This window comes from Hylobates moloch, unplaced genomic scaffold, assembly GCF_009828535.3.
Source record: "Hylobates moloch isolate HMO894 unplaced genomic scaffold, HMol_V3 SCAFFOLD_10, whole genome shotgun sequence".
In the NCBI taxonomy this organism is placed as follows: domain Eukaryota; kingdom Metazoa; phylum Chordata; class Mammalia; order Primates; family Hylobatidae; genus Hylobates; species Hylobates moloch.
In genome coordinates, this window is record NW_026652285.1 from 19,103,345 (window position 1) to 19,129,010 (window position 25,666).

The window sequence follows — 25,666 nt, forward strand, 5'->3', positions numbered from 1 at the left end:
GCCCAGGCTGGAGTGCAGTGGCACGATCTTGGCTCACTGCAAGCTCCGCCTTCCGGGTTCACACCATTCTCCTGCCTCAGCCCCCTGAGTAGCTGGGACTACAGGTGCCCGCCACCATGCCCGTCTAATTTTTTCTATTTTTTAGTAGAGACAGGGTTTCACCGTGTTAGCCAGGATGGTCTCCATCTCCTGACCTTGTGATCTGCCCGCCTCGGCCTCCCAAAGTGCTGGGATTACAGACGTGAGCCACCGTGCCCAGCCAAAATGGTGAATTTTGTATCTCTAGTCTGCTACAATTAAAATATAGTAACACAAAAATTATGGTCTAGAAAAGCTGTATTCCAAATGTGTGAGTGTTGGGGGAGGTGGCCAGTGGAACTAGGGAGAAAGAAAAGGGGGCCCGAGTTTTTTTTTTTATTTTTTGAGACGGAGTCTCGCTCTGTTGCCCAGGCTGGAGTGCAGTGGCGTGATCTCGGCTCACTGCAAGCTCCACCTTCCGGGTTCACGCCATTCTCCTGCCTCAGCCTCCCGAGTAGCTGGGACTACAGGCACCTGCCACCATGCCTAGCTAATTTTTTTGTGTATTTTTAGTGGAGACAGGGTTTCACTGTTAGCCAGGATGGTCTCGATCTCCTGACCTCATGATCCGCCCCCCTCGGCCTTCCAAAGTGCTGGGATTACGGCACTGGGTGGCGTGAGTCACCAGGCCCGGCAGAATATTCTCTTTTATACGTAAAAACCCAAAGCGAAAATGACACATTGCTAGCATTTGTAAATTCTGTCACATGATTCTTTGAAGGCCTCTTACTGTTAAAGAAACTTTTCGAAGTAAAAGTAAAAAAAATAATTAATGAACATTTTTGTAGAAAAAAGAGGTCTCTGAAGTAGAACTGCCCTGAAGTGCAGGATTTCTCACCCTACACCTCACCCCAAAGCCACCTGCGTGCTGGGCACTGAGCGTGGGAGACCTGAGAGCTGGTGTTCTGGAGGCTGTACCTGCACCAGGCAGAGCCTGACGGGCTAGTGGGGATGGAGATGGCGGGATGCTGTTTCCCCTGACCCCGGGCAGATGAGGCAAAGGCTGGCAGGAAAACGTGTCTCCGAGAGCCTGTCTCCTTCTCAGGCACCCACTGCACAAGATCCGGAGAGCAGATGAAACATAGGAACCATCAAAACACAGAAATGTGTATTATTAGCAGTGAGAGCAGGCAGTAGAGTTTTTTGAATCTGCTGATGACAAAATATATTGCCTAATCTTTCTGATTATTTTTTTTCTTTGACCTCCCTGCATATCTCTGGAGCTCCCACGGCTACGGGCTGTCTGCCTTGCAAAATACATATTTACAGGCCCTCTAAGCCCAGCTAAATATAGGCTTTCTTTTAAAGCAACTGATGATTTGGAGAAATCTTTCCTCTGTCCAACCCCTTCCCCCGCCCCCCAACACACACACACCCTGACTCCTCCTACTGAGTCTCCCTCCCCAGTCTCCAAGATGTATCTGAACTTTCCAAGAGCCACTGGAGCAAGTGTGGAGAGTGATAGAAAGAAACCGGCTGGAGCAGAGGGAACCAGCAGCAAGGCAGTCTCCTAGCTGTGAGAGGACCCTAAGGGACCCCTCTCCTGCAGGGACAATGAGGGGCTGGAGGCACCCACAGGCAGGAGTGAAAAACCTTTTGGGAAGTAGAGAAGAGAGGTCATCCCAAGGATGACCCCCAAAGATTTGGAGAAGCTGTAAGCAAGGGGTGTTTATATTTCAGAATTTCACATAATGAACCTTAAAAAAAATGAGAGCCCCAAAGTCCTGTGAAGACACACATAGAGATGCAAACACTGAGTTTCATTCTCAGCCACACCTGCCTGCATGTGCATGCAGGCACACACCCCCACATGTGCTTGGATACCCTGCAATCAGTAACAGCCAGCACTCTGAGCCCCATTTTAGTGCCTTATGCATTGAGGACACATTTATTCCTCACAACAACTCTATGAAGTTGGTATATTATCTCCATCTTATAGATGAAGGAATTTGTTGAAGCCCCGTAACTGGGGAGTGGCAGGTTGGGGATTCTAACAAAGATGGCCTGGCTTCAAGGCCTGTGTTCTGCTGTGCTGCATGCACAAAAGTGAGGGACACCTAGGGTTATCTATGCTCAGGAAACAGACAGTCAAGTTAAGCCTTTTGAGGAAACTGAGGCTTTGGGAGGGGACATGACTAGCCCACGGTCATCCAGCAAATGAGTGCAGCTAGGACTCAATTCAGGCCTCATGAACCCTAGCCTGGTCTGTTTCCTCTAAAACTAAGTATGTCACTTCTCAGCTTTCATCATTCTCCCTGTGAAGAGGTCAGCCAAGGGCCACTAAAGGCCCCTCCAACACTGACATCCTGGATTTGAGGTGTACACACACAAGCATACCTTCCCAGCATCCTATAACCAGTCCAAATCCCTGGCAGAGGACAACTCTTGAAGGAGAGCAACTGGGTGGGGACCACTGGCTCACCACAAAAGGATCCAAGCGCAGGGTCTGGGCCAGCCTCTGCTTAGATGACCATGGCCAAGGAAAAACCGCTTTTAGAAGCTGAGTCTCAAGGCCCCAGGGCTGGAAAGAGAAGCCAGCCTTGGCACCCAGCCCGGGCCTGCGCCCAGGGCGCTGAGGGCTCGGGACTGATCGCTCATCAGGCCTCTCCCTGCCTTCATCACCATCTTTGCAGTTACACCTGGTGTTTAAAACTAGCAAGCCTTGGGGAAAGAGTCCTAACAGAGCATCTTCCCAAGGGCCCTAATCAGATTTGGGGGTGTGTGGGAAAGCTGTGGCAGGGGAGCAGTTACCAGGAGGAGAGTTGGGGGTGAATTATTTCTGCCTAAAGCAGCCTCTGGCCTTTTTAGCACAGGCTGGGAAAGGCATCTCCTTCCCCACACCCTATCTTCTGTGTCCGAGCCACTCTCGTCTCTTTCTGGGCCTTCTTTTATCCTCCCAGAGCACAGAGGAGGATAAGTGACTTGTCCAAGGTCACACAGCCAGTAAGCAGTGAAGCCAAGATTTGAACCCTGGCAGCCTGGCTCCTAGGTCAACCACTCTATGCCAAGGCAAAGGTAAGGAAGGAACTTCCATCCAAAGACCACCGGGCAACTTGGCCATCAAAGTCTCTTCCATGAAGACAAAGGAAAAAGAAAGGGTGGTTAAATGATCCTGGAGTGCTTCCTCACCGGAGGAAGTAGGTGAAGATGACAGCCCAATGAATGAAAATTCGATTTAAAGCCTTCAGTTTGGATGGTAACCCTCCCAAACCCTCCTTGTTCCTATCAGGTGCAATTACTGCTCCAGACAGGCAGAGAAGGGATGGAGGCAATGAGACCCCATTCTTCACCCATCTCACAGGCCAGCCAGCTTGGTGCCTGACACCAGAGAACAAGTGATGGTGAAGCACTTACTACTCCATAAAAGCGTCTTTGGGAATTCTGGCCGGGGTGTTGCTCTGCTAACCAGGAGCCCATGAAATAATAATCCCACTGATTAGCCTCAGTCCCCCAAGCTCTGGCTAGCTCCACCCTCTTGAAGCCCAAACCCCCTAGAGGGGTCTGTTAAAGGGGTTTGTCCAGAGAGTCATAAACCTTTGGACAAGGGAGACCCAAGAGCACCCCTGTAATTCCAGTTTGCTCTAAGCTGCTACCGGAAATGCTAGGAGTCCGAGGGTCTCTGGGCCTAGCAGCTGGTTCTCAGCTCCTTCTCCCCCCGTCAGAAACCGGGGGCTTCCCCACCTGGCCAGACGCGTGGGCACAGACCCCTTGGGCTGGGACCAGTTAGGATGACCTACCACCAAGGGTGTGGGAGATTCTGGGCAGAACACAGGGGCCTGCGCCCTCCTCCACTCCACACAAGAGCTTCTGAGTACATTGTCCAAACTTCCAAACCTCAACTGGGTGAGGTTTCTGTCTTCTCTGGACTTCTATATTGGGGTTGGGGGGCCTGTGGGGAGGGGTTTTCAAGACCCAATCTTGAGTTTGGAAATCTAAGTCCCAAAGCTTGCTCCTGACAGAGGCCTTCTAAGAAGGGTTAAGAGGGAGGCTTCTTCACCCTGCACCATCCCAAAGTGCAAAACTGGGGAGGGGTAAGTTTCCTGGGCAGCTGGGCAAAGATGCAGGTGGCATTTGGAAAGTGTGAGGTCTGGGTTCACTTCCGGCTCCAGCTCACAACCTAGATCTTCCCTCCTCCTTAGCACCAGCCTCAGGATCAGTCCTGCGGTTCCTGGCCCCTCCCGATCCCAATATCCAGGGTTCCCAGGCGGCTTCCCCACACCCCATCCCCCACGCTGTACTCTAAGCTCTTTTGCACATGGTAACGCGTTAATATCCCACAAAACCCACACACACCCCTGCAGTGGAGTGGTAGGAGGGCTCCCTTTGCCAGCCCTTCCAGGCCAGGGGGGAGAGAGTGGGAGATTAGGAAGAGGATGGAGGGGAAGAGGGCGGGGGAGGAGGCAGAGGCCGCAGAAAGGCCTGAGATGCAGGAAGCAGCTGGGAGTGGGGGGAGGCTTTGTGCCTGAGTTGTTCTCTGGGTCCTAGGGTCCGTTGTGTTCATCAGTTTCTGGGATGTATGGACTGAACCAGCTCACCTGGACCTGTCCAGAGGGCGGACTCTCACACCCAGGGCCCAGGCAGCGCCAACACCCTAGCTTTGTATGCGGGGGGTGCAGAGAGCATCAAACAGCTTTCTGGGTTGCCAGGACAGGGGATGTGTAGGTCACTGTCACCCTCCCCACCCCCCCACCCCCACCGGAACACAGTGGCCAGGATCCTTTAAATCAGAGACCCAAGTTAGAGCTCTCACTGGGGAAACTTTGGCCCCAGGCCTGTAGAATTCCTGCTCCCAAACCCTTCCTTCCGGTTTGAGAGGCAGGAGTGCCAGGGTAGGGGCCTGAAGACGGGTGCACAGCAGACAGGCGACAGGACATCCTTTCCAGACTTCTAAAGGGCAGTTTTGGTGATCCCCTGCTACTTGGATGACGGGGTCCACCTCCTTTCTTCACCACCCCTCCCCCACCATCGAAAGGTCACCAGCGCTGGGCCAAGGTTTCACACCTCCAAGGGTGCCAAAGATTGCCTGTAGTGAAGTGTTAAAATGCAGATTCCTGGGTTCAGCCTCTGAGATTCTCCTTCACAAGGTTCGAGAGAGAGCCCAGAAATCTGTATTTTTACCAAGTGCCCAGCGATTCTGATGCTAAAGCCTTGAAGCACACCGAAGAGCTAGCTCCGAGGACCCTGAAGAATGAACCTCTGCTCCTCCCTACAAATCCCCTCCCCTCCCACTGAGACCATCGTGGATGTACTGCCTCCCCCCAATATTTCATGGGGGTGCGGTTCTGTAGGTTGTGATAAGCCGCAATCAGAGGTTGTGATGGAAACAGGTTGAAGAGTGCTGGCCAACGTCCGGGGGCAGCGGAAGGCTCTCCGCGAGGGCTGGGGAGGGGAGGGGATCCGTTCGGGTGGAGGGGAAGGGGAGGGCTCACAGGCTCCGGCCCCGGAAATCCGATCCCTTTAGGACCCAGAGGTGCTAGTCCCCCAGCGGCGGCTGCGAGAAGGGCAGCCGCTCGGTCTCCGGCAGCCGCCGCTCGGGCAGAGCCAGAGAAAGACCGAGGCTCGGGGCACGGGGGGGAGGGAGGGAGGGAGGGAGGCGCGGCGGCGGAGCGGCCCGGGCCGGCGGAGCAGCCATGGGCGTTGGGGTGCCGGGCCCCCCGAGAGCCGAGGCCTCTGGCCGGACTGGGGGACGCCCGGGCTGCCAGCCCCGCTGACACCGCCTCGGACGATGTGAGCCGGCGACACCGCGGCTGCTTCGCGGGCAGGGCGCGCGCTCCCACCGGCCCCAGCCGCCGCTTTGCTAATTTGGGTGGGGGCGACCGTACCAGGCCGCTCGGGCTTTTGAAGCGGGGCTGGCTGTCTTCAGCAGCTTGATTGGGGGAGGCGACCCACACACAGGGCGCTTGGAGATTTTTTTTTTCATTTTTTTTTTAAAGCGGGATTAACTGTTTTTGGCAGCTTGGTTTTGGGGGGACCGTAGAAAAGGCCTTCTGGGGTTTCTTTTATCGGGGGAGGGGGCGGTGGTCCCGACTTGGCCAGCCGCCTGTTGAAGCGGGGGAGCGGGGAGCAGGGGGATGTGAACCCGGCTCCCCCCACCATGATGAAGACGGAGCCACGGGGGCCCGGGGGTCCCCTCCGGAGCGCCTCCCCGCACCGCAGCGCCTACGAGGCGGGCATCCAGGCGCTGAAGCCGCCCGACGCGCCCGGGCCCGACGAGGCACCCAAGGGGGCCCACCACAAGAAATATGGCTCCAACGTCCACCGCATCAAAAGTATGTTCCTGCAGATGGGCACGACGGCGGGGCCCTCGGGCGAGGCGGGCGGCGGCGCGGGCCTGGCCGAGGCCCCGCGGGCGTCCGAGCGCGGCGTGCGCCTGTCGCTGCCCCGGGCCAGCAGCCTGAACGAGAACGTGGACCACAGCGCCCTGCTGAAGCTGGGCACCAGCGTGTCGGAGCGCGTGAGCCGCTTCGACTCCAAGCCCGCGCCCTCCGCGCAGCCTGCGCCGCCGCCGCACCCGCCGTCCCGGCTGCAGGAGACGCGGAAGCTGTTCGAACGGAGCGCCCCAACGGCCGCAGGCGGCGACAAGGAGGCCGCGGCGCGGCGGCTGCTGAGGCAGGAGCGCGCCGGCCTGCAGGACCGGAAGCTGGACGTCGTGGTGCGCTTCAACGGCAGCACCGAGGCGCTGGACAAGCTGGACGCTGACGCCGTGTCCCCCACGGTCAGCCAGCTCAGCGCCGTCTTCGAGAAGGCCGACTCGAGGACCGGGCTCCACCGCGGGCCCGGGCTCCCCAGGGCCGCAGGGGTTCCCCAGGTCAATTCGAAGCTGGTCAGCAAGCGGTCCCGGGTGTTCCAGCCCCCGCCGCCGCCGCCGCCCGCCCCGTCGGGGGATGCCCCGGCCGAGAAAGAGCGCTGCCCCGTAGGGCAGCAGCCCCCGCAGCACCGAGTGGCCCCTGCCCGGCCGCCCCCCAAGCCCCGGGAGGTGCGCAAGATTAAGCCGGTGGAGGTGGAGGAGAGCGGGGAGTCGGAGGCCGAGTCGGCGCCCGGGGAGGTGATCCAGGCCGAGGTTACGGTCCACGCGGCCCTGGAGAATGGCAGCACCGTGGCAACCGCAGCCAGCCCCGCGCCGGAGGAGCCAAAGGCCCAAGCGGCCCCAGAAAAGGAGGCGGCGGCGGTAGCGCCGCCAGAGAGGGGGGTGGGCAATGGCCGGGCCCCGGACGTGGCCCCTGAGGAGGTAGATGAATCCAAGAAGGAGGACTTCTCGGAGGCGGACTTGGTGGACGTGAGCGCCTACAGTGGGCTCGGGGAGGACTCTGCGGGCAGTGCCCTAGAGGAGGACGACGAAGAAGACGAGGAGGATGGGGAGCCCCCCTACGAGCCCGAGTCGGGATGCGTGGAGATCCCGGGGCTGTCGGAGGAGGAGGACCCAGCCCCGAGCCGGAAGATCCATTTCAGCACGGCGCCCATCCAAGTAAGTGAGCCCCCCCCGCCCTGCCCCCGCGCCGCCCCTGCCACGTGCACGCGGCCGCCCCCGGCTCGCCAGCCAGCCGGGTTTGGCAGGCTGAGTCAGCCCCTGCCACCCAGCCCCCTTCCCAGAAGTTCCCACCCTCAGGGGGGCGTGGGGGAGTTCCAGCTGTTTGTCAGAGAGGGATTTTCAGGTGTGCGAGGAGGGTGGCCTGCCCCGACCTGCCCTCAGGTTCCTCCGCCTGCTGCGCCGCCCCGCCGCTCCGCGGAACCCGCCCTGCCCCACGCGGGTCCTGGGACACCTGCTTTCCCTTCCTCACCCAGACATTCCTTCCTCCAGAGGCTGCCAGAGGCTGGGGTTTGGGTAGTGTGAAGGGGTGTGTGTGTCTTCAGGAGACACATTTACCCTTCACTGGGTAGAGAGGGGGCCGGGGTGCTTTCCCCCTGTATGGGAGCTAGATGGGGTGAGAAAGGGGAAAGCCAGGAACTTCTCAAAACGAAGCTGCAGGGGACCGCAGCCCTTCCTCCGTTCTGTTTGTACCCCCACCCCAACTTTGCAGAAGTGAAAGAGGGAAGCAGATCGTGAGGGTGAGCTGGTGTGTGGCCATGTGACTGGCTGGCGCCGTGTTCCCTGGGGGTCCCTGCAGGCCAGCTGCCCGGTCCTGGTTGCACAGGGAGGGGCACTTTGTGTGGTCCTTGATGGGGAGAGGCCTTGTGCAGGCATGGAGGAGGAGGGGGTGGGGCTGGGATCCCCCTGGGTGCCTGGCAGTAGTGGGCATGCCTTTACTCTTGGCTGCTCAATAGGACAGACTCCCATGGCCTTGGCAGTCCCCAAGTGTTCTTGCCACATTCTCTGGGAGCCCTGAAAGAGGGATGGGAGCTGCCCCTTTTGGGAGTCTCATCCCCACCGCCACTATTGGTGGTTGGGTTGTGGGTTGTGCCAGAGCTTTGAGATCCTCAGAACAGCGCTGATGGGGAGGGAACATCCCCTGGGGGGGAATCAAAAACCCCAGGCCACCCCTCCCCCCACTTCCCACCACCCTCCACTCTTGGCTAGCACATTCAGCCTGCAGGGTTCTTTCTCACCGCCCCAGGCTCAGCTGCACCCGGCCCCAGGTCCGCCCCATGGAAGTGTCCAGGTCCCTGGGCTCTCCTTGGCCTGGACCCTGCCCTGCCTTTACCCTTCCCTAGCCAAAGCACCATCTGTTTGCTTGTCGTTTCCATAACTACTCCTGGACTCTGAAGCTTCCCAACTTTCCTTTCACTCGCCCAGAATATCAGCCTCTGCCCCCCTCCCACCTCCCACCCCAGCAAGAGGCCTGAAAGGTTAAAAGTGAGTGGCTCTCAGGCCAGCCCCTCCCCTGGGCTGGGACCTGGGGGGGTCCTCTCGCAACCCCTTTCCCCTCCTGAAGGCAGTGGGGTTCTGAAGGGAATGGGGGACTGTAGTGTTTCTTGGGACTCTGAAGCAGAGTCTGGATCCCCCCACCCCACCCCCACTAATTTTTCGAGCAGTCCGATGCCCTCAGAGATGGAGTTTGGTCTGGGCCTCTGACTGTCTATATTTGACGCCTTACCCTGATTTTTCGGTAAAAAATAGCACATGATTTGGAGCAGTGCTTCCCGGCTCCCTGGTGACTTTGGAGCTGGCCCGCCCTGTGTGAGAGCCAGGGTGTGTGGCGGGCCCCGTGTGGCTGGCTTTCAGCCTCACTGGGGATTTCCTCCTCCCCACCCTGGCACAGGGGCCCCACTTTTTCTTCTTCCTGCCCCTGCCTTGATGCTAAGTCCAGGGTACCGGGCCCCACGGATGACCCAATTGTTGCCCTTCTGGAGGTGGAGGCCTCTGCTGAGGGCAGAGAACCCAATTCCAGCTTGGCCTTGGGGAGGTGGGACCTCCCCTAGGGCCCTCTGCTAGACCGGCATATCATGGTGGGCAGCCCAAGGAGGGGTAGGAGGTGGTCTGGGACCTCTGAGCCCAGGCCTCGGATTCCTGCAGGGGGCAGGACCAGAAAGGGAATGGATTTGATAGGCTGAGAGAAGAGGGCAGGGTGCAGCCCAGGACAGGCTGTGAGGGTGTGTTTTGGAGGTCGCAGTGGGCGTGTGTGTCCATGTGTGTCAGGGAGGGGTTTGGTTGACCCAGGAGACTGTAGAGACTGAATGATGAAGGGACCCTGTCTCCTAGAGCAGAGGGTGAGAGTCAGGGGACTCCAGTGCAAAGTGGGCCAAATCCCACTGCTGAGTCCAGGCTCACACCAGCCGTGTCCCAGAGCCTGGGGCATGTGTGCAGTGGAAACAAAGTCACCAGTGACCCACCCACCTGTCCCAGCTGGGTGCAGTCTCATCCTGTCTGGCCACAGTTTAACCCATGTGACCTTGGGCAGTGGGCCTGGTGCCCTGGACTATGTGTGCAAGGTAGGCAGCCTGTTTGTTCAAGGGGTGCAGAGGACAGATGAGCTTTAAGGTTTGGAGCCAGAGTTTCTCTGATGCTGTGAAATTGAGGGCATTGAGCTAAGTGACCAGAGGGGTCCCTCCCACCTAAGCCTTCTAGTCCTATGAGCACCCCCTCCCTCTCACACTGTGGCAGCGAGCCTCTCTGGTAGGGGGTGGGGACGACACGAAGCAAACCCAGACAAAGGCTGGGACACAAGAGTGCTGCTGCCCGCCAGGGTGCCCACAAGGTCTGCTCCTGGAGGAGACAGGGCCCTGACAAGGGCCCTTGGGGGAGATGGGGTCCTCGTCTGACTCCTCGTGGCTCAGACTCAGCCAACTGATAGAGCTGTTCCCCATCCCTCCCCGCCCCCGCCTGGCTCCAAGTGGTGCCAACCTGTCACTGCAGGCGATGAAGCTTGAGCATGTCATGGTACCCCAAATGGTGCTCATTAACCTCCCACTGGGGGCACCCCTGCCTGGGCCCAGAATTAGACATTCCCACAGAGCCCAGCCCCACCGTCTCTGTCCTTCTGAGAGGGTCAGAGCTGAGGAATTCCTCTTTTTGCTGAGAGAGATGGGAGAGAGACAACAGAGGGGTACAGGAGATGCCAAGGCAGGGCTGGCCTCGGAGCCCCATGGCGCCTGAGTTCGCTGTGGGCAGTGTCAGAGGCTGTCCCCTCCTCAGTCTCCTGGGCCCCCTAGCACGTGGACAGGGGGCGTAACTTAGAGAGCTGCAGTTGTGGAGGGAGAGCGGCCTGGGTGTGCAGGGAAGGCCACAGGGCCCAGCTTTTTCCCCTGCTCTTGCCACCCGAGGGGCTCCTGGGGGTGTAGGGCCTGCCTCTTCTCCACCGGGATAGAGGTGGTCTTTCCTGCTTCCCTCCCCTGCTCCAACATCCACTTGAGCGGCAAGTCAGAGCCAGTCCTGGGTACCTCTCCCCTTCCACCCCTCCTGCTCCCCTCCCCCTCTGCTGTCTCACACCCGCTCCCCCCTCTCTCCCCATCTGGCATTCTCCAGCATCTTCTCCATCCTCTCTCCCCTCCTCCTCTTCCCCTCTTCTGCTCAGCCTGTTCCTTCCTCTCTGTGTCTGTCTTTGTGTCCCCTCTTGCCTGTCTGGCTCTCTGGGTCCTATCTCTCACTTTCCCTCTATCTGGGTGTCTCGGTTCCTGAGTTGGACATTTCTCCAGGATTCCCCTTCCGTGCCTATGGCAGACCATGCTCACGCTGGTTGGAGCTGCAGAGAGAATAGCAGTGCGGGTCTGCCAAGGCTGGGTCCCTTTCTGTCTTGACCCTGGGCTCCAGAACTATAAGGGCCTTTGTTTTGCTCAGAGCTGGGGTCTCAGGGGGCTGGGTGAGGCCTCATCTCAGGGCTGTCATGGGGAGGCATGGGGTGGGTAACTCGGCCTGCCTCCTCGGCCTCCTCATGCCAGTTCTGCCCTTGTCCTCCTGCCGGCCTCTCTGACCAGCCGCCTCCCTCCCCAGGTGTTCAGCACTTACTCCAATGAGGATTACGATCGTCGCAACGAGGATGTGGATCCCATGGCGGCCTCTGCTGAGTACGAGCTGGAGAAGCGGGTAGAGAGGTTGGAGCTGTTCCCTGTGGAGCTGGAGAAGGGTGAGAGGCCAGGAGACCAGGTCACTTGGGCACAGCTGGGGTTGACCCGGGTCTCATCTCTGGCACCAGCTCCTGCCCTGTGCCCTCAGGGGCTCCTACAGACTTGCTGGGCCTCTCCCTCTGACTCGGGCCCTTGGTGACCTTCCCCGCTCTTCTCTTGTCAGTACCCAGAGCAAACAGGGCCTCCAGCCCAGGCCAAGCCACACCCCCACCACCCCAGTCATGGAACCACATTTGCACATTCAGTTAACAGGTCTCTGTAGGGTACTGTGTGCTAGGTCTTGGGCTCTGTGTTGGGGACACAGTGATGGGCTCCTGGAGAGATGGATGGGGGAGGCAGACGTGGAAGGCACAGTCACATCTAATCTCATCCTTAGGCGCTGGAATAGGGGCTGGGGAAGGTAAGGAGGGGCCGCTGTAAAAGCGTTTAACAGGTGACCTAACCAGACTGTGCTTGGGGGCATTCCCCAGAGAAGTGAGGCTTGAGTTTCACTCTGGTGAGGAGGAATTAGGGGAGTAGGCAGGAAAGGGGCTTGGCTGCATTTTCACAGGGAGGGCAAGAAGGGCATGCAATGAGGCCTTGCAGACCACGTGGTCTTTTGCTAAGATGGATTAGGAGCCATTTCGAAGCACAGGAAAGGTCTAGAAAGACACGCCAGGCTGTGATGTAGGGAGGGGATCACAAGTGGATGGAGAAAGGCCATTGTGGTGTGGACAGGAAGATGGCAGAGCGGGTGTGGGTGGACTGGAAAGATCTCCAGGGGTAGAATCCACAGGATCTGGGGGTCATTTGGCTCAGGTGGAAGCTGTGAGTGGGAGGGAGGAATCCAGGTGCCTCCCAGGTCTGGCAGGTGGCAGGTAGTGGTACCATCCCCAATGACGGAGTGTTTGTGGGGGAAGGTCGTTAGTTGGGACATCAGAGGCCCATGAGTCAGGCAGGGGCAGGTGTGGATAGGGGAATGGACCTCAGGGGAGAGGAAATCTGGAGATCTTTGGTCCTTGAAGCTGTGAGTACAGATGAGACTGGTTGAGAGGGAGAAGACCAAAGGCTTAGGGCTGAGTCCCATCCTGGCCACCCCCATCCCAGCCACACGCCCTGGTCTGCATATGCAACAGTCTTACCTGCCTGTGCCACCCTTGGCACACTCTTCTGCCCGTTGGTTCTTTGGAAGGGACAAAGGGCAGGGAGCGGCTCAGGAGCCATCCTAGTTGACTTGGCAAAGAAGGTGGACAGAACCATGCCCCTTCTTCAGTTGTGGGACATCCCCTAATGGGGACTGCTTCCTGATGTGGGGGGCTGTGCCCTGGAATTCGGGGTGGAGAGCCTCTTGTCTGTCCCCTACAAGCCCTGCCATCTCACCACTCTCTGTTCCACAGACTCCGAGGGCCTGGGCATCAGCATCATCGGCATGGGCGCCGGGGCGGATATGGGCCTGGAGAAGCTGGGTATCTTTGTCAAGACCGTGACGGAGGGTGGTGCGGCCCATCGGGATGGCAGGTACCAATCCTCCCCAGTCTGGCCTGACCCTTTTTCCCTCTCTAACCGGCCATCCTTGGTGGGGTGGGCCACTGAGCAGGGGGTGGGGCGGGCATTCCCTGGGAGACTTCCGTGCTGTGTGTGCAGCTGAGATGTTCGGGGAGCACTGCCATGCCAGGTGCTATTCCAGGCCCCAGAAATACAACAGTGAGCACGGTCAGCCCCTATGCCCTCAAGGAGCTTACGTTCTCCAGGAGGGGCTGGTGACCATGGGGGCTATAGGCGTGTGTTGTGCATCCTGGTCTGGAGTACGGGTTGGGCCCTGGTAGGGAGAAGACAGGCATGGAGTATATTTGAGCTTTTTTTTCACTGAACATTGAGTCTCTGACAATGTTGGGCTGGTGCTGGGCCCTGGGGAATCAGTGGTGAGGGCCTGGCACACTTGAGAAGTGTGCAGTGTAGTGTGAGGTAGACATTGAACAAGTGGACACACAAAAAGTAGTGAAATGGAGGGAAATGCAGACTGCTGTGAAGGCATACAACAGGAGGGTTTAACCTCTCTGAGCATTAGGGAAGGCTTCCTGGAGGAAGCAGTGCTGGAGCTGAGAGCTAAGGCTGAGCAGGAGTTAGCTGTGCTGAGGGAGTGAGTGCAGAGGTTCCAGGCAGTGGAGCCACGAGCAGGCAGGTGTGGCTGGGGCATAGAGAGCAGGGGCCAGGAGGCTGTGACTAGACCCATTGGTGGCAGTGGCTCTGGAGACAGGCTATCTTTGCGCATGTGAGTGTGTGTGCCTGTATTGAGCATCTGTGGTTGCAAGGGGTGAGTTCTGTGGGACAGAAGGTTCAGGGAGGGCATCCTGGAGCTGTGTGCCAGCCAGGGACCCCTGTGTTAGCTGTGTATTCCAGGGGTGTGGGGAGTGGCAGTAGGAAGGGCTGTAGGGCATCCCCCAGGATGGCTGTAAGTTAGAGTTGACATTGGGGATCCCTTGTGGTACCTGCAAACCTAGACCCCCTCCATGTGACAGAGGTGAGCAGGTGTCCTTGGGCAGCCGGGTGACTTTGGGATCTTGTTGCTAGAGATGGGGCTACCCTGTCAAGGGGCTTCTACCTGTTGTGGCCCGGGTGGCATGGAGAGGGGCCAGGAACAGGATGCCCTTTCATTTACCCCTTCCCCTCCCAATGTGAACTTCCAGAGCCTTTCCCATTGTTGCCTGTGGGTTGTCTAAGGAGTGAGTGTGCATGGTGGCCGTGGCCACTCACTTATGCCCACCTGGGAGTGGCATGTGTTGGGGTGAGCTGTTGACAATAGGCCATTTCCTCCATTTCCGTGTGGGAGTCCTGAGAGAAGGCCTGGAGCTCCCAGGGAGGTGGAGTGGAGGAGGGAGGTGTCTGAGAGGCCCCCCACCCTCCATCTCCCTCGGCAGGCCGGACTGAACCTCCCCTTGTGTGGAGAACACGGGCTTCAGGGGACACAACTGGAGTGTGTCGGCAGGTGCACCTGTATCAGGTGTGTGTGGGACAGTGTGAACTCGAGAGAGTGCCATTCAGTCTTGGGGACTTGGGAGGACATCTGTGCACTCAGTTCTGTGCAGAAATGTACACGTAAGAGGGTGGCATGTCATTTGTGTGCTGTGGGGCTCCTGGCCAGTGTGCATGGCAGAGATGAACTCTGAGAATGTCACACCGCTCGGTCAAGTATGATGGAGGAGGGGACAAGAGTGTGATTGTCACAGGAAGTGTGCCTGCCGCGTCTCCTGGTCCTGGACGCCTGTGTCTGCTTTGCTTGCCTGGCTCTCACTGCCCACACAGGTGGGCCTGGCTGACACTTAATCCTCTGGCCTTGTGAATGTTACGCAGGTAGACAAAGTACCAGGTCCCTGTGAGGACAAAGTATCTGTGAGGTTTTTTGTTGTTTTCTTTTCTTGGGTTTTTTTTTTTTTTTTTTTTTTTTTGAGGCAGGGTCTTACTCTGTTGCCCAGGCTGGAGTGCAGTGGTGCAAACACAGCTCACTGCAGCCTTGACCTCCCTGGCTCAAATGATCCTCCCACGTCATCCTCCCAAGTAACTGAGACTACAGGCACGTGCCACGATGCCCAGCTAATTTTTTTTTATTGTTTGTAGAGATGAGTTCTCACTATGTACTTAGGCTGGGGAGCCTGGAGTTTCTGATGGGAGGAGGCTACCTCTACCCTTGCTCCTTGGTTCCCCTGTGACCCCTTAACCAACGTCACTCCGCTAGGATTCAGGTGAATGATCTCCTGGTGGAGGTGGATGGAACAAGTCTGGTGGGAGTGACCCAGAGCTTCGCGGCGTCTGTGCTCCGGAACACCAAGGGCCGAGTGCGGTGAGAACCCAGAGGGGTGGGGCGTGGGAGTGAGCAGGAGGTCCTCATCCAGGCACTCCGCTCACCTGCCTACAGCCAGTTAAGGTTCTGGTGGCCCAGCTCACAGAGGTTCCGCCGACTCCTTGGCTGCAGGAGTTGCTGTGCCTGGAGTCCCTCGCCTCACACCTGCCTTCTCATCCCAGCTCTCTGGCCTCTAGTACTCAGCCTTCCTGGCCCACTGTCCACCAGCCCTCCAAACTGTCCTCTAGGGCTTATTCTCCTTCCCCCTACCTGTCCCCAACTCACCGACTGAAGAACCAGGACGTCCAGGGTGAATGCTAACCATACTGGGGTCCCCTCATTGGGACCTCATCCCCCCCACCCCGACCAGCCCCGTGTCATCCTGGGAAGACTCCTCCCCAGGCATGTAAGCAAGGGGACTGGATCAGAAGCTCCCTGTGTCCACTCTACCTCTGGCTTAACATTCAGGGATCACTCCCTGCCCCCCTGCAAGAGGGGTACTACCCCCAGGACAGGGTGGTGGAGAGAAACAGGATGTGGGTGGCCACCGGGAGGAGGGGCTGCTGCCTGGAAGTTCCACTATTTCCTCTCCATCCTAATCTCCAGTTGCCATCATCCCGCCCCTTCCTGAAGCGCAGAGGCTTGGAGCATACCCAAGAAACACCTCCGCAGCCCATCCCTGCTGGGAGGGTCATCTTCACCTTTCCCTGCCTCATTTTCTCCCCTGTGGCAGGGGAAGAGCCTCCTGAGTGCATGTCCCCTGCAGCCCAGCCTAGAGGTGGGCTGACATTCTCCCTCCTGCAATACTGGCCAGAGGGGTGAATGGGCCTTCCTGTCTCCCTTGGGAAGGAAACCTGATAAGGACCCCCGTTCCCCCATTCATTATTAACACTGCAGCCTTCGGACTCAGCCCTCTCATCTCTCCACCCCCGGGAGGGCCTGAGTTTGGAGAGGGGAGCATCAGCAGGGAGGATGATGGCATTACCTGGCTGAGGACAGAGGCAGCGGATGATGCTGGTGCCCCTGCAGGTTTATGATTGGCCGGGAGCGGCCGGGAGAGCAGAGCGAAGTGGCCCAGCTAATTCAGCAGACTTTGGAACAGGAGCGATGGCAGCGGGAGATGATGGAGCAGAGATACGCCCAGTATGGGGAGGATGACGAGGAGGTAGGGAGTCCCTGCCTGGCTGGCCGCGTGGTCGCCCCCTGGTGGCTAGATGAAGCATTACAGTCATCTGCCTCTACTGCTTCCCCTGCCCTGGTAAAAAGCCCACAGTGCCATTCCCTGTCCTCCAGTCACACTCTTTGTCTTCAGAGGCCAGACAAGGAATACACAGTCCTCTGAAAGAGCCCCCAGTCTGAGGGGAGAGCATAGGCCCTAGTCTTGGGGGACCTAATCTGAAAGGGAGATAGATCCAGAAGGGGAAAGATAGTACAGGCTGTTTCTTCAGAGGCCCAGGCTGATGAGGAACTGACCCCCTCTGTCATCAGGGGACTACCAGGCTGTTGGGGGAAGACGTAAACCGTGTCTCTGGTCCAGCCTCAGGCTGAAGCGGGAGGCACGAACCACATTCCTGGGTAGCTCTCTGTCTGGCATGGGCAATTGGTCCCAGCCCTGGTCATCAGGGCTGAGGGCAGCTGGGTGGGGAGGGCCCACAGTCGCCGGTCTCCCTTCGCAGACAGGAGAGTATGCCACTGACGAGGACGAGGAGCTGAGCCCCACGTTCCCCGGTGGTGAGATGGCCATCGAGGTGTTTGAGCTAGCGGAGAACGAGGATGCACTGTCCCCTGTGGACATGGAGCCCGAGAAGCTGGTGCACAAGTTCAAGGAGGTGGGATGAGGGGCTCCCTGGAGTGGTGGAGGGAAAGGCAGGCAGGTCTCCTGCCGTCGACACTGCCTGCCCCACCCTACCGGAGCTAAGTGCCTGCCCCTCTGCCCAACAGCTCCAGATCAAGCATGCGGTCACTGAGGCAGAGATCCAGCAGCTGAAAAGAAAGGTGAGGGTGCGTATGCGTGTGCGTTTGCGTGCGTGCATGCGTGTGTTGAGGAGCAGGGTCCCCCTACCCTCACATGCACATGCTGACACTTAGGCACAGGTACCCACAGAACAGGCTGCTCTAAAGCAAGAGGATATGATAGATAACGATATTAAGAGCTCAAGCTCTGGATCCATCTGCTCCAGCATCACTTGCTACTCTGTGCCTCAGCCTCCTCATCCATAAAATGAGGTCATAATAGCACCAACACCACAGGGTCGTTGTAGGATTAAATGAGATAATACACGTCAAGTCTTTAGCACAATGTCTGACATAATAGGTGCTCAATAAAAAGTCAAAGTAGGCTGAGCGCAGTGGCTCATGCCTGTAATCTCAGCACTTTGGGAGGCCAAGGCAGAATGCTTGAGCCAGGAGTTAGAGACCAGCCTGGGCAACATGGCGAAAACCTATCTCTACAAACAATACAAAAATTAGCCAGGTGTGGTAGCGCACACCAGTGATCCCAGCTACTTGGGTGGCTGAGGTGGGATGATCACTTCGGCCAGGGTAGGTCAAGGCTGCAGTGAGCCGTGATTGTGCCACTGCAGTCCACACCAGCCTGGGTAACAGAATGAGACCCTGTCTCAAAAGAAAAAAAAGTCAATGTATTAGCTGTGATACCGAAGCATGCTAAGTTCTGCTCTAGGTGTCTCTATGTTTGTGCTGTCCCACATATGTCTGCTATATATAGGCCCATTGATAAGTACAGACCACCCAGAAATACACACACTGACACATAGCAGCCTGGCCCCAGGCACATAGTACCCACAGACCCCCTCACATAGTACCTCATAGACACATAGAGACACCCACTCTACACAGACACAGTCACAGAGACAGTGGACCTGTGCTTCACATTACACTCGGGGCTATCAGCCTGGATACGCAGACCCACTCTGCACCCATCTGCTCTGAAACACACAGGCATGGCCATCGATCAGACCACCTGGTCTAGGAAGAGTGTCACAGGGCATGCACATTCTCATCTGGGCAAGCAACGCACAGGTGCTGATGCTGACCCCAGATGGAGACACATGACACACACACACACACACACACACACACACGTAGTATACACAGATGCTTACACAAGCATGTCAGGTGCCAGCACCCTCACAGGCATGCAGATATACAGACTTCATATTAAAAGTCTGTATGGGGCCACTGCTGGGACCTAGACTATAGGAGTCCCAGTACCTATGGGGCTTCTGCTGTGGTGGGGAGAGACAGATCTATAGGGGTCTTGCAGACATGGGAGTGTGTGTACCCTCTCACATGGGGGTATGCAGGAGAGGAGGCCGGGGTTTGGATGGCTGGGGCAGAAGCAGGGGTATTCCTGGCAGGGAGAGGAGCTCCATGGAGCTTGGAGGCTGGCTTTGAGGGGAGGCCAGTCAGGAGGTGGCAGCATGCCTGTCGGGGAGAGGTGGAGGCAGGGCTGGACTGCCAGGATGGGCTCTGGCTTGCAGTATCCTGCCTCCCCTCTAAAGACTCTGGCCTTGGTCCTACAGATAGCATGGGGTATGTGGCCATTGGGATTTTTCGGAAAGCCACTGCCTATAAAGTGGGAGGGCATGAAAGTGGGCAGTGCTGGGAGGCAGGCAAACTGGTTAGGGGCCCAGACAGTGTCCTGGCAGGGGTAGGCCAGGACTGCTCAGAGTATAGGCAGAGGGTCTGGAAAGGAAGGGTAGGTGAGCGCTGCATTTCCAGGGTCAGAGTGACAGGCCATGTTCCTGGGGTGTATGCAGAGTATGAAAGGGAGGGGCATGCCAAAGGTCTGTTAGTGCATTCCACTTACGAACATCCTCTGGGTACCTTCTAGATGTCCAGTACTGTTCCCATCACCATGATGGGCACAGCCAGAGTTGATCGTTGTTCTTGGGCATCTGCAAACCAGTGACTGTGTCGTCACACACTGGCATGGGGCTCTGTAGGAGAGAACAGGCTTACTGAGCTGCTAAAGCAGGAGGAACCTGATTCGGGTGGAGGTGGGAGTAGGGCTGTGCTGTTGGAGGAAGCTGTGGGGGCTTTTTTGGAGAAGTGACACATGGAGCAGAGAGCGGAAGGGTGAGCTAGAGGGAAATAACTAGGCAAGCAGGAGGGTAGATGGGGGACATTCCAGGCAGAGGGGACAGCACACGCAAAGGCCCTGTGGCAAGTCTGAGGATCTGCAGGAAGGCCTGTGTGGCTGGGGGACAGAGAGCAAGGGATGTTTGCAGCATCCCTCGCAGGGGCCTGAGACTGAGTGCCAACATGGCTGTGAGGTTGTGGCGCCTTTTGACAGAGCAAGTCAGGAAAGGAGGCATAGGTTTGTGCAGCTGCGGGGGTCTGGTCTGGGGCATGGTACCTGGGAGGAGCTGGGAGCTAAAGCTGGGAGTTTGGAGCAAGGGTGGGCTGGAACTTGAGATTTGTAGTTCAGAGTGCACAGAGGTGGTGTGGGAGATGGGCCAGTGCCCCAGGGCAATGAGTATAGAGAGAACAGAGGATCCGGAACTGAGCTGTGGGGGACTGGAGGTCTGCGCTGGGGTCACCTGGAAGCTGGGAGAGAACCAGGATTGTTCAGGAAGCCACAGGTGCAGAGACTGGCGAGCAGGGCTGGGGCTGCAGAGAGGGGACAGAGAGTAATGGTGACCCTCATCTGCCCTTTTACTTCACATATACTGTCTCACTGGAGCTTTTGTGAGCTTGGGAGGCACATATCACTACCATTTTACAGATAGGATAACTGAGGCTTGGAACATTAGTTGCATTGCCCCAAGTCAGAGTATCAGTGACTAACCGAAGCCTTCCAGCCTCCCTGCGAGGGGGTGCAGTGACAGGGAGTCTGGTGGGAGCTATGAGGCTGAGCTCTACTTCTTTCCTCTCTGGGTTTCAGTTCTCAGGCTCAGCCAAAGAGGGTTAGTAGTTGGGGTGCAATGGACTCCACAACGGTAGGAATCCCCTGGCGACTCTGGCCCCAGTGCTAGGATAGGGGTACCCTTTGGCTCCTGCTGGCCCCCACCAACCCAGGGCCATGCCTTTCTCAGCTGCAGAGCCTGGAGCAGGAGAAGGGGCGCTGGCGGGTGGAGAAGGCGCAGTTGGAGCAGAGTGTGGAGGAGAACAAGGAGCGCATGGAGAAACTGGAAGGCTACTGGGGTGAGGCCCAGAGCCTGTGCCAGGCTGTGGACGAGCACCTGCGGGAGACTCAGGCGCAGTACCAGGCCCTGGAGCGCAAGTACAGCAAGGCCAAGCGCCTCATCAAGGACTACCAGCAGAAGTACGTGGCTGGGGGCTGGGCGGGCTGGGCCCAGGGAGCATTGAGAGGCTTTTGAGGGCAGTCCCTCCCCACCCCTCCAGCTGAGTAGGGAGGCAAGGAGCACAGAAGTTGGAGGGCCCCATGGTGGGGACACCCGGTCCGGAATGACCAGGCATCAGAGCCAGCACAGAGCCAGACCCCCAGAGGCTTTGGGAAAACCTTCGGCCTCCCAACCTGAGAACAGGGAAGGACAGAGCTGCCCAGGTAGAGCTGAGGACCTGGGTCGCCCTGGATGAAAGCCAGACCACACACCCTTAACCTGCCGTCTGTCCCTTGCCTGTGCCCAGGGAGATCGAGTTCCTGAAAAAGGAGACTGCACAGCGTCGGGTTCTGGAGGAGTCGGAGCTGGCTAGAAAGGAGGAGATGGACAAGCTCCTGGACAAGGTGGGCCCGGGGCGCCCTGTGGGCAGGGCCCAGTGAAGGGAGCAACACTGAAGCCCCTACCCTGTGGGTCCTGGTGGGAGGGGATGCCATGTCCACCAGGGGGGCGGAAGGGGCTGGGATCATGCCTGGTGTCCAGACCTGACCCCCTACCCTCCTTTGTTTTCCAGATCTCAGAACTGGAAGGAAACTTGCAAACACTGAGGAATTCCAATTCTACTTAACAGGAATCATTCCTTGACTGGACAATAATTAACCCCCCTCCCATTGTCCTCCCTCCCCTGTCCTCAACACCCCATCCTTCCCCCTACCAGCCTGGGGACAGGTGCCCCGACTCCCCCCACCCCTCCACCCCACCTCCCCCAGCTTCAGGGACCAGAGGGCTCATATCACAGGCCCCCTTAAGATGGCCTGGGCAGACAGAGGTGGCTGGAAGGGCAGCCTGTTTCTTGCCCCATGGGGCTGAGGCACAGAGGCCGAGGGCTGCCGAGGGCTGGCCTGGTGGTCGATGGACACAAGCACCTGCAGATCAAACTGCCAGACTTTACACACTCCAGCTTTTGTCTCTGGACTGGAACGGGGCTGGGGCTCTCCCAGCATCTGCCAACTGGAGGCTGCTCCCTGCCCATGGGGCACCTGGGTGGCCCCTGGGCCTCTTGACTTGAGATTCTACCTTCTCAGCCCTTCCCTCTCCCCCCATCGTTGTGCCGTCTCTGTTGCATTCTGACCCTCCTGCCTGGGGGGTGGGGGCATTGCCTCAACACCTCCCCCATCTCTGTTCCCTGTCCTGGGGGGGATAGAGTCCACCCCAGAGCCAGAGGCTGGGCCTGGCCCTGCACTGATTTCTCATGTGTCCTTCGGGAAAAGGGGAGTGAGAGTGGGAAAAAGGGAGAGTTCAGGATACCTGGTCCCCAGCTCCCCATTTCCTGGGGCAGCAGCACTCAATTTCTCCTTGTGCCTCCCCTCTTCCAGGTGCCAAATAGCCATAACCTCCTCTTGGAACTGTTATGTGGCCTCTCTGGGGTCCAGGTTTCCTGGTCAAGGCTGGAAATGCCAGGGAGGAAAGGGGGTCTGGCTACAGAGGCACTAGTGTTAGGCAAGGGGAACATTTCTCCCTGGAGAGCCAGGTCCTATCCTGTGCTGCCCTGCGGAAGTCTACTGACATTGCAGGGAGTCAGCCTCACCCCCACCCCCAACCCCTACTGTTTTTCCAATGTTTTGACTGGAGGGCAAAATTTTACTACTACTCATCTTTTTGGAGACCAGGGCTGCCCTGCTGGCAGCCTGCCTTCTAAGTGAAATCGACTCTGTTTCCCCACTTTAACCCCAAATTGGGGCTTGGACCAAGGGAGGTGAGACCCCCCCCCCCAGGTCCCCTCCACTTTCAAAGTCCGTCTCATTTTGCGACTTCATGCCCCTGCCCTAACTGGGTTTTTGTTTATTTTTTAAAAACAGACCACCCATCCCATCTGTTTTGGCTTCTTGTCCCCTGTAAATAGACCATGACTTCAATCAGTATTTCTTGTCCCCACCCCTTCCTATTCCCCAGATGTGTCCCCATCCCCGAAGGAGCTGGCTGTCTCAGTCCTGGGCTCACGCACTTCACCGGGGCAGATGGAGGGGGCGGAACCGGGTGGGCGGGGCCGCTTCTGGCTGCTTGGGCCAGCGGCCACCCCTGCCCAGCCGTCGGGAGGACCACGTCTCTGTATATAATATATATATATGTATGTATTGTTCCCGGTTTTGTACGGACCATGCCCTCTGTCAGGTCGTCCCCATAAAGGCAGCCCCCAGAGCCTTGCTGCCTGGTTTCTTGATTCACTGGGGTGGGGAGTGGGCAGGGATCAAGGATGCCAGGCTGCCCCGGTGGTCCCCTCCCACCAGTGCTGCCTCTAACCGTGAGGAACTTCCTACAGTGTCCCCCCGTTCCCGGTTCCGGCAAACTGCTTCTCTGCCCCCATTCCAGCCATCAGCACCCATGCTTTTTGTCCAGTCCTCCTGGGCAGGGCTGAGGGTTTCTAGAGCGTTCGTTTAGTCTGCATTCGTTTTTCAGGGCCTCCAAGAAGTTCAAAGGATGGGCTAAATACAGCAAGGTGAACCCCAAGTCCCTCCCCCAGAAGACCTCTAAACTGTGGGGACGCTCTCAGGAGGCACCCGGTGTGAGGCAGGTGAAGGATCAAAGGATTGCTGGGGGTGGGAGGTGACTGCCTGGCAGTTTTGTACCCAGGGTCCTAGAGAATCTGTTTGCCCTTTGGGGCGGGCCAAGTGGCCTGAAATAGCCCCAGCCCCTGTGCTGGGCCGGCAGGCCTGTGTGCTGACTCACCAGCTCGAATGCTAATGGGTCTGGGAGTCTAGGTGCCAGAGTTCCAGGGACAAGCTTTGGTGAAGTCCCAGAGGGGTGAGAGCCAGCAGGGAATGGGGCAGGAGCTTATGGCAGGCCCCAGGACCAGCCTTTCCTTGCCGGGGTGCTGGTGTGCAGATGTCAGAGACCTGAAGCATGGAGGCACTTGCACTCAGTGGTGTGGCACTAGGGGATTCTCACCTTTGCCATAAGGAATGAAGTCCCAACTTCAGGGCCCTTCAAGGTCACCTTGGTGGGTCCTTAACAACATCCAGATGAGTGACCAGCACCCCCAGGGACAGTCTGCTCCAGAAGCATCCCTTGTAGATGGCTGTGTCACACAGGTCCCATTCATGCTAAGCCAAATTCTGGCTTCCCATAGCTATCCCTCAAAAACCCTAGGTCTACACCTCAGGCCAGTCCAATCCTGCCTCCCACCTGAGGGTTGCCTGGAAACCTGGGGATAGTGAATACTCTTCCCAAGGCATCTTTGCTACGTGGACGATTGTTGGAACACTCTGGGAGCCCTGAGGATGCTGAAGACGGATCAAGGTGTCTAATCCCCAAGATCAGAGACCACCAAACCACAGGGTCAGAGGTCATGGCTCCAGAGTTAGAACTCACTGAACCCTGGGGCCACCAAGGCCCTGCTCAGGAAACCTAGCCAAGAAGTGAAGTGGCGTGACCTTCCTGTAATCTGTAGTCTTAATCTGGGTGGGGAGGCAGGCACGAAGGTTTCAAGGGTTTCTGCTGGGCTGATTGGGGCTAAGAATCCAGGGCAGGGTCCCTCTGTCTCTCCCCCACTCCCCGTCTGTCCTGTGTGTTACGTGAGGGGCCTATACATTGTATGTTTCAAACGGTGGGTCAAGTAACCCCTCACATTTAAGCCCAAGTGTGTTGTGTGCCTGGAGGTGTTGTGTGTGGCTTTGCTGTGAGTTTCTCAAGCCTGAGCTATGACTTGCCCATGATACACAGTATGTCCATGTTTGGGACTTTGTCACGTAGCTGTAAGTGGGCCTGTCACCTTAAAGCCTCCTTATCCCCCCACTCACTTGCCCAATTCTGGAAGCTTGAGTAGGTTTGCCAACACTTGCCAATAAGGGGTATTTTCCCAACTCCCAGAAGCTTAGGCCTCACTAGGAATAGGGGAACAGGGGCTCCTCCTGGGTCCTATGGCCTGGCAAACATACCCATCATCTCCCCACCCCCTCGGGATGTACAGGGTCTATATAATCAAGCCCCCCACTATAGCGCACCACCCAGATCTCACCAGATGCCTACAAAGCACATCCTCTTTAAGACCGCCAGATGCAGCCCCCACAGCTGTCAACAGAGATGCCACCCCTTCCCCAGATTTCCACAATCTAGCCTCATGGCTGCCAGAAGATTCCGAAGACACCCAGAGACCCCCAAACTCCCATAAATCCCCTAGGATACCCTCAGACCCTAAAGGCTGCTAATTCCGTCTTCACTCATAGTCACAAGATTGTCCTGGTTCAACAGGCCACTTCCCAGAGGCCTCAGACTGCAGAGTCCTGTGGGCCATCAGGGAACTCTGTCCTATAGACTCCACACCTCTCCTCTGACTCTAGACCCCTGATCCAGCTTCACCACTTGCCTTTTTTTTTTTCGAGACTGAGTCTCACTCTTTTGGCCAGGCTGAAAGGCAGTGGCACAATCACAGCTCGCTGCAACCTCCGCCTCCCAGGTTCAAGCAATTCTCATGCCTCAGCCTCCAGAGTAGCGCCACCATGCCTGACTAATTTTTGTATTTTTAGTAGAGACAAGGGTTTCACCATGTCGGCCAGGCTGGTCTCGAACTCCTGACCTCATGTGATCTGCCCACCTTGGCCTCCCAAAGTGCTGGGATTACAGTCGTGAGCCACTGCACCTGGCCTTTCACCACTTGCTCTTGAGCAAAGCACTTTCCTTCTTCTAAGTCTCTGTTTTCTCTGAGGCAGTGGGTAATGGAAACGCCCACCTTGTGGGTTTATTGTGAGGGTGACAGTAGATGATCTGGGAGTGCCTGGCACCTGCTAAGATGTGACGTGCGGTAGCTGGTTGTGGATCCTTACATTGCCTCCCTGGCTGGCCTACCACTGCCATCAGCTCAGTGGGTCCAAGTCTGATCTCATCCGTCCCCACCCCCACCTGCTCCAGGACTCCCTGCCTCAAGCGAAGGTCCACAGCCATCCTAGACCCCTCCTTCCTCACCTCCTAGTCC

At 57.6% G+C, this 25,666-nt stretch overlaps 1 protein-coding gene across 1 annotated transcript; it reads left to right on the forward strand.

The window, feature by feature from the left end:
• Window positions 1-5,644: 5,644 nt before the first annotated feature.
• PPP1R9B (protein phosphatase 1 regulatory subunit 9B) lies at window positions 5,645-22,896 on the forward strand. The gene is made up of 10 exons (XM_032163276.2): window positions 5,645-7,543; window positions 11,444-11,576; window positions 12,954-13,074; window positions 15,290-15,394; window positions 16,424-16,559; window positions 17,071-17,223; window positions 17,336-17,389; window positions 20,452-20,681; window positions 21,008-21,104; window positions 21,272-22,896. The coding sequence occupies exons 1-10, from the start codon at window positions 6,173-6,175 to the stop codon at window positions 21,323-21,325; spliced, it is 2,454 nt and encodes an 817-aa protein (XP_032019167.1). The 5' UTR covers window positions 5,645-6,172; the 3' UTR covers window positions 21,326-22,896.
• The last annotated feature ends 2,770 nt before the right edge of the window (window positions 22,897-25,666 follow it).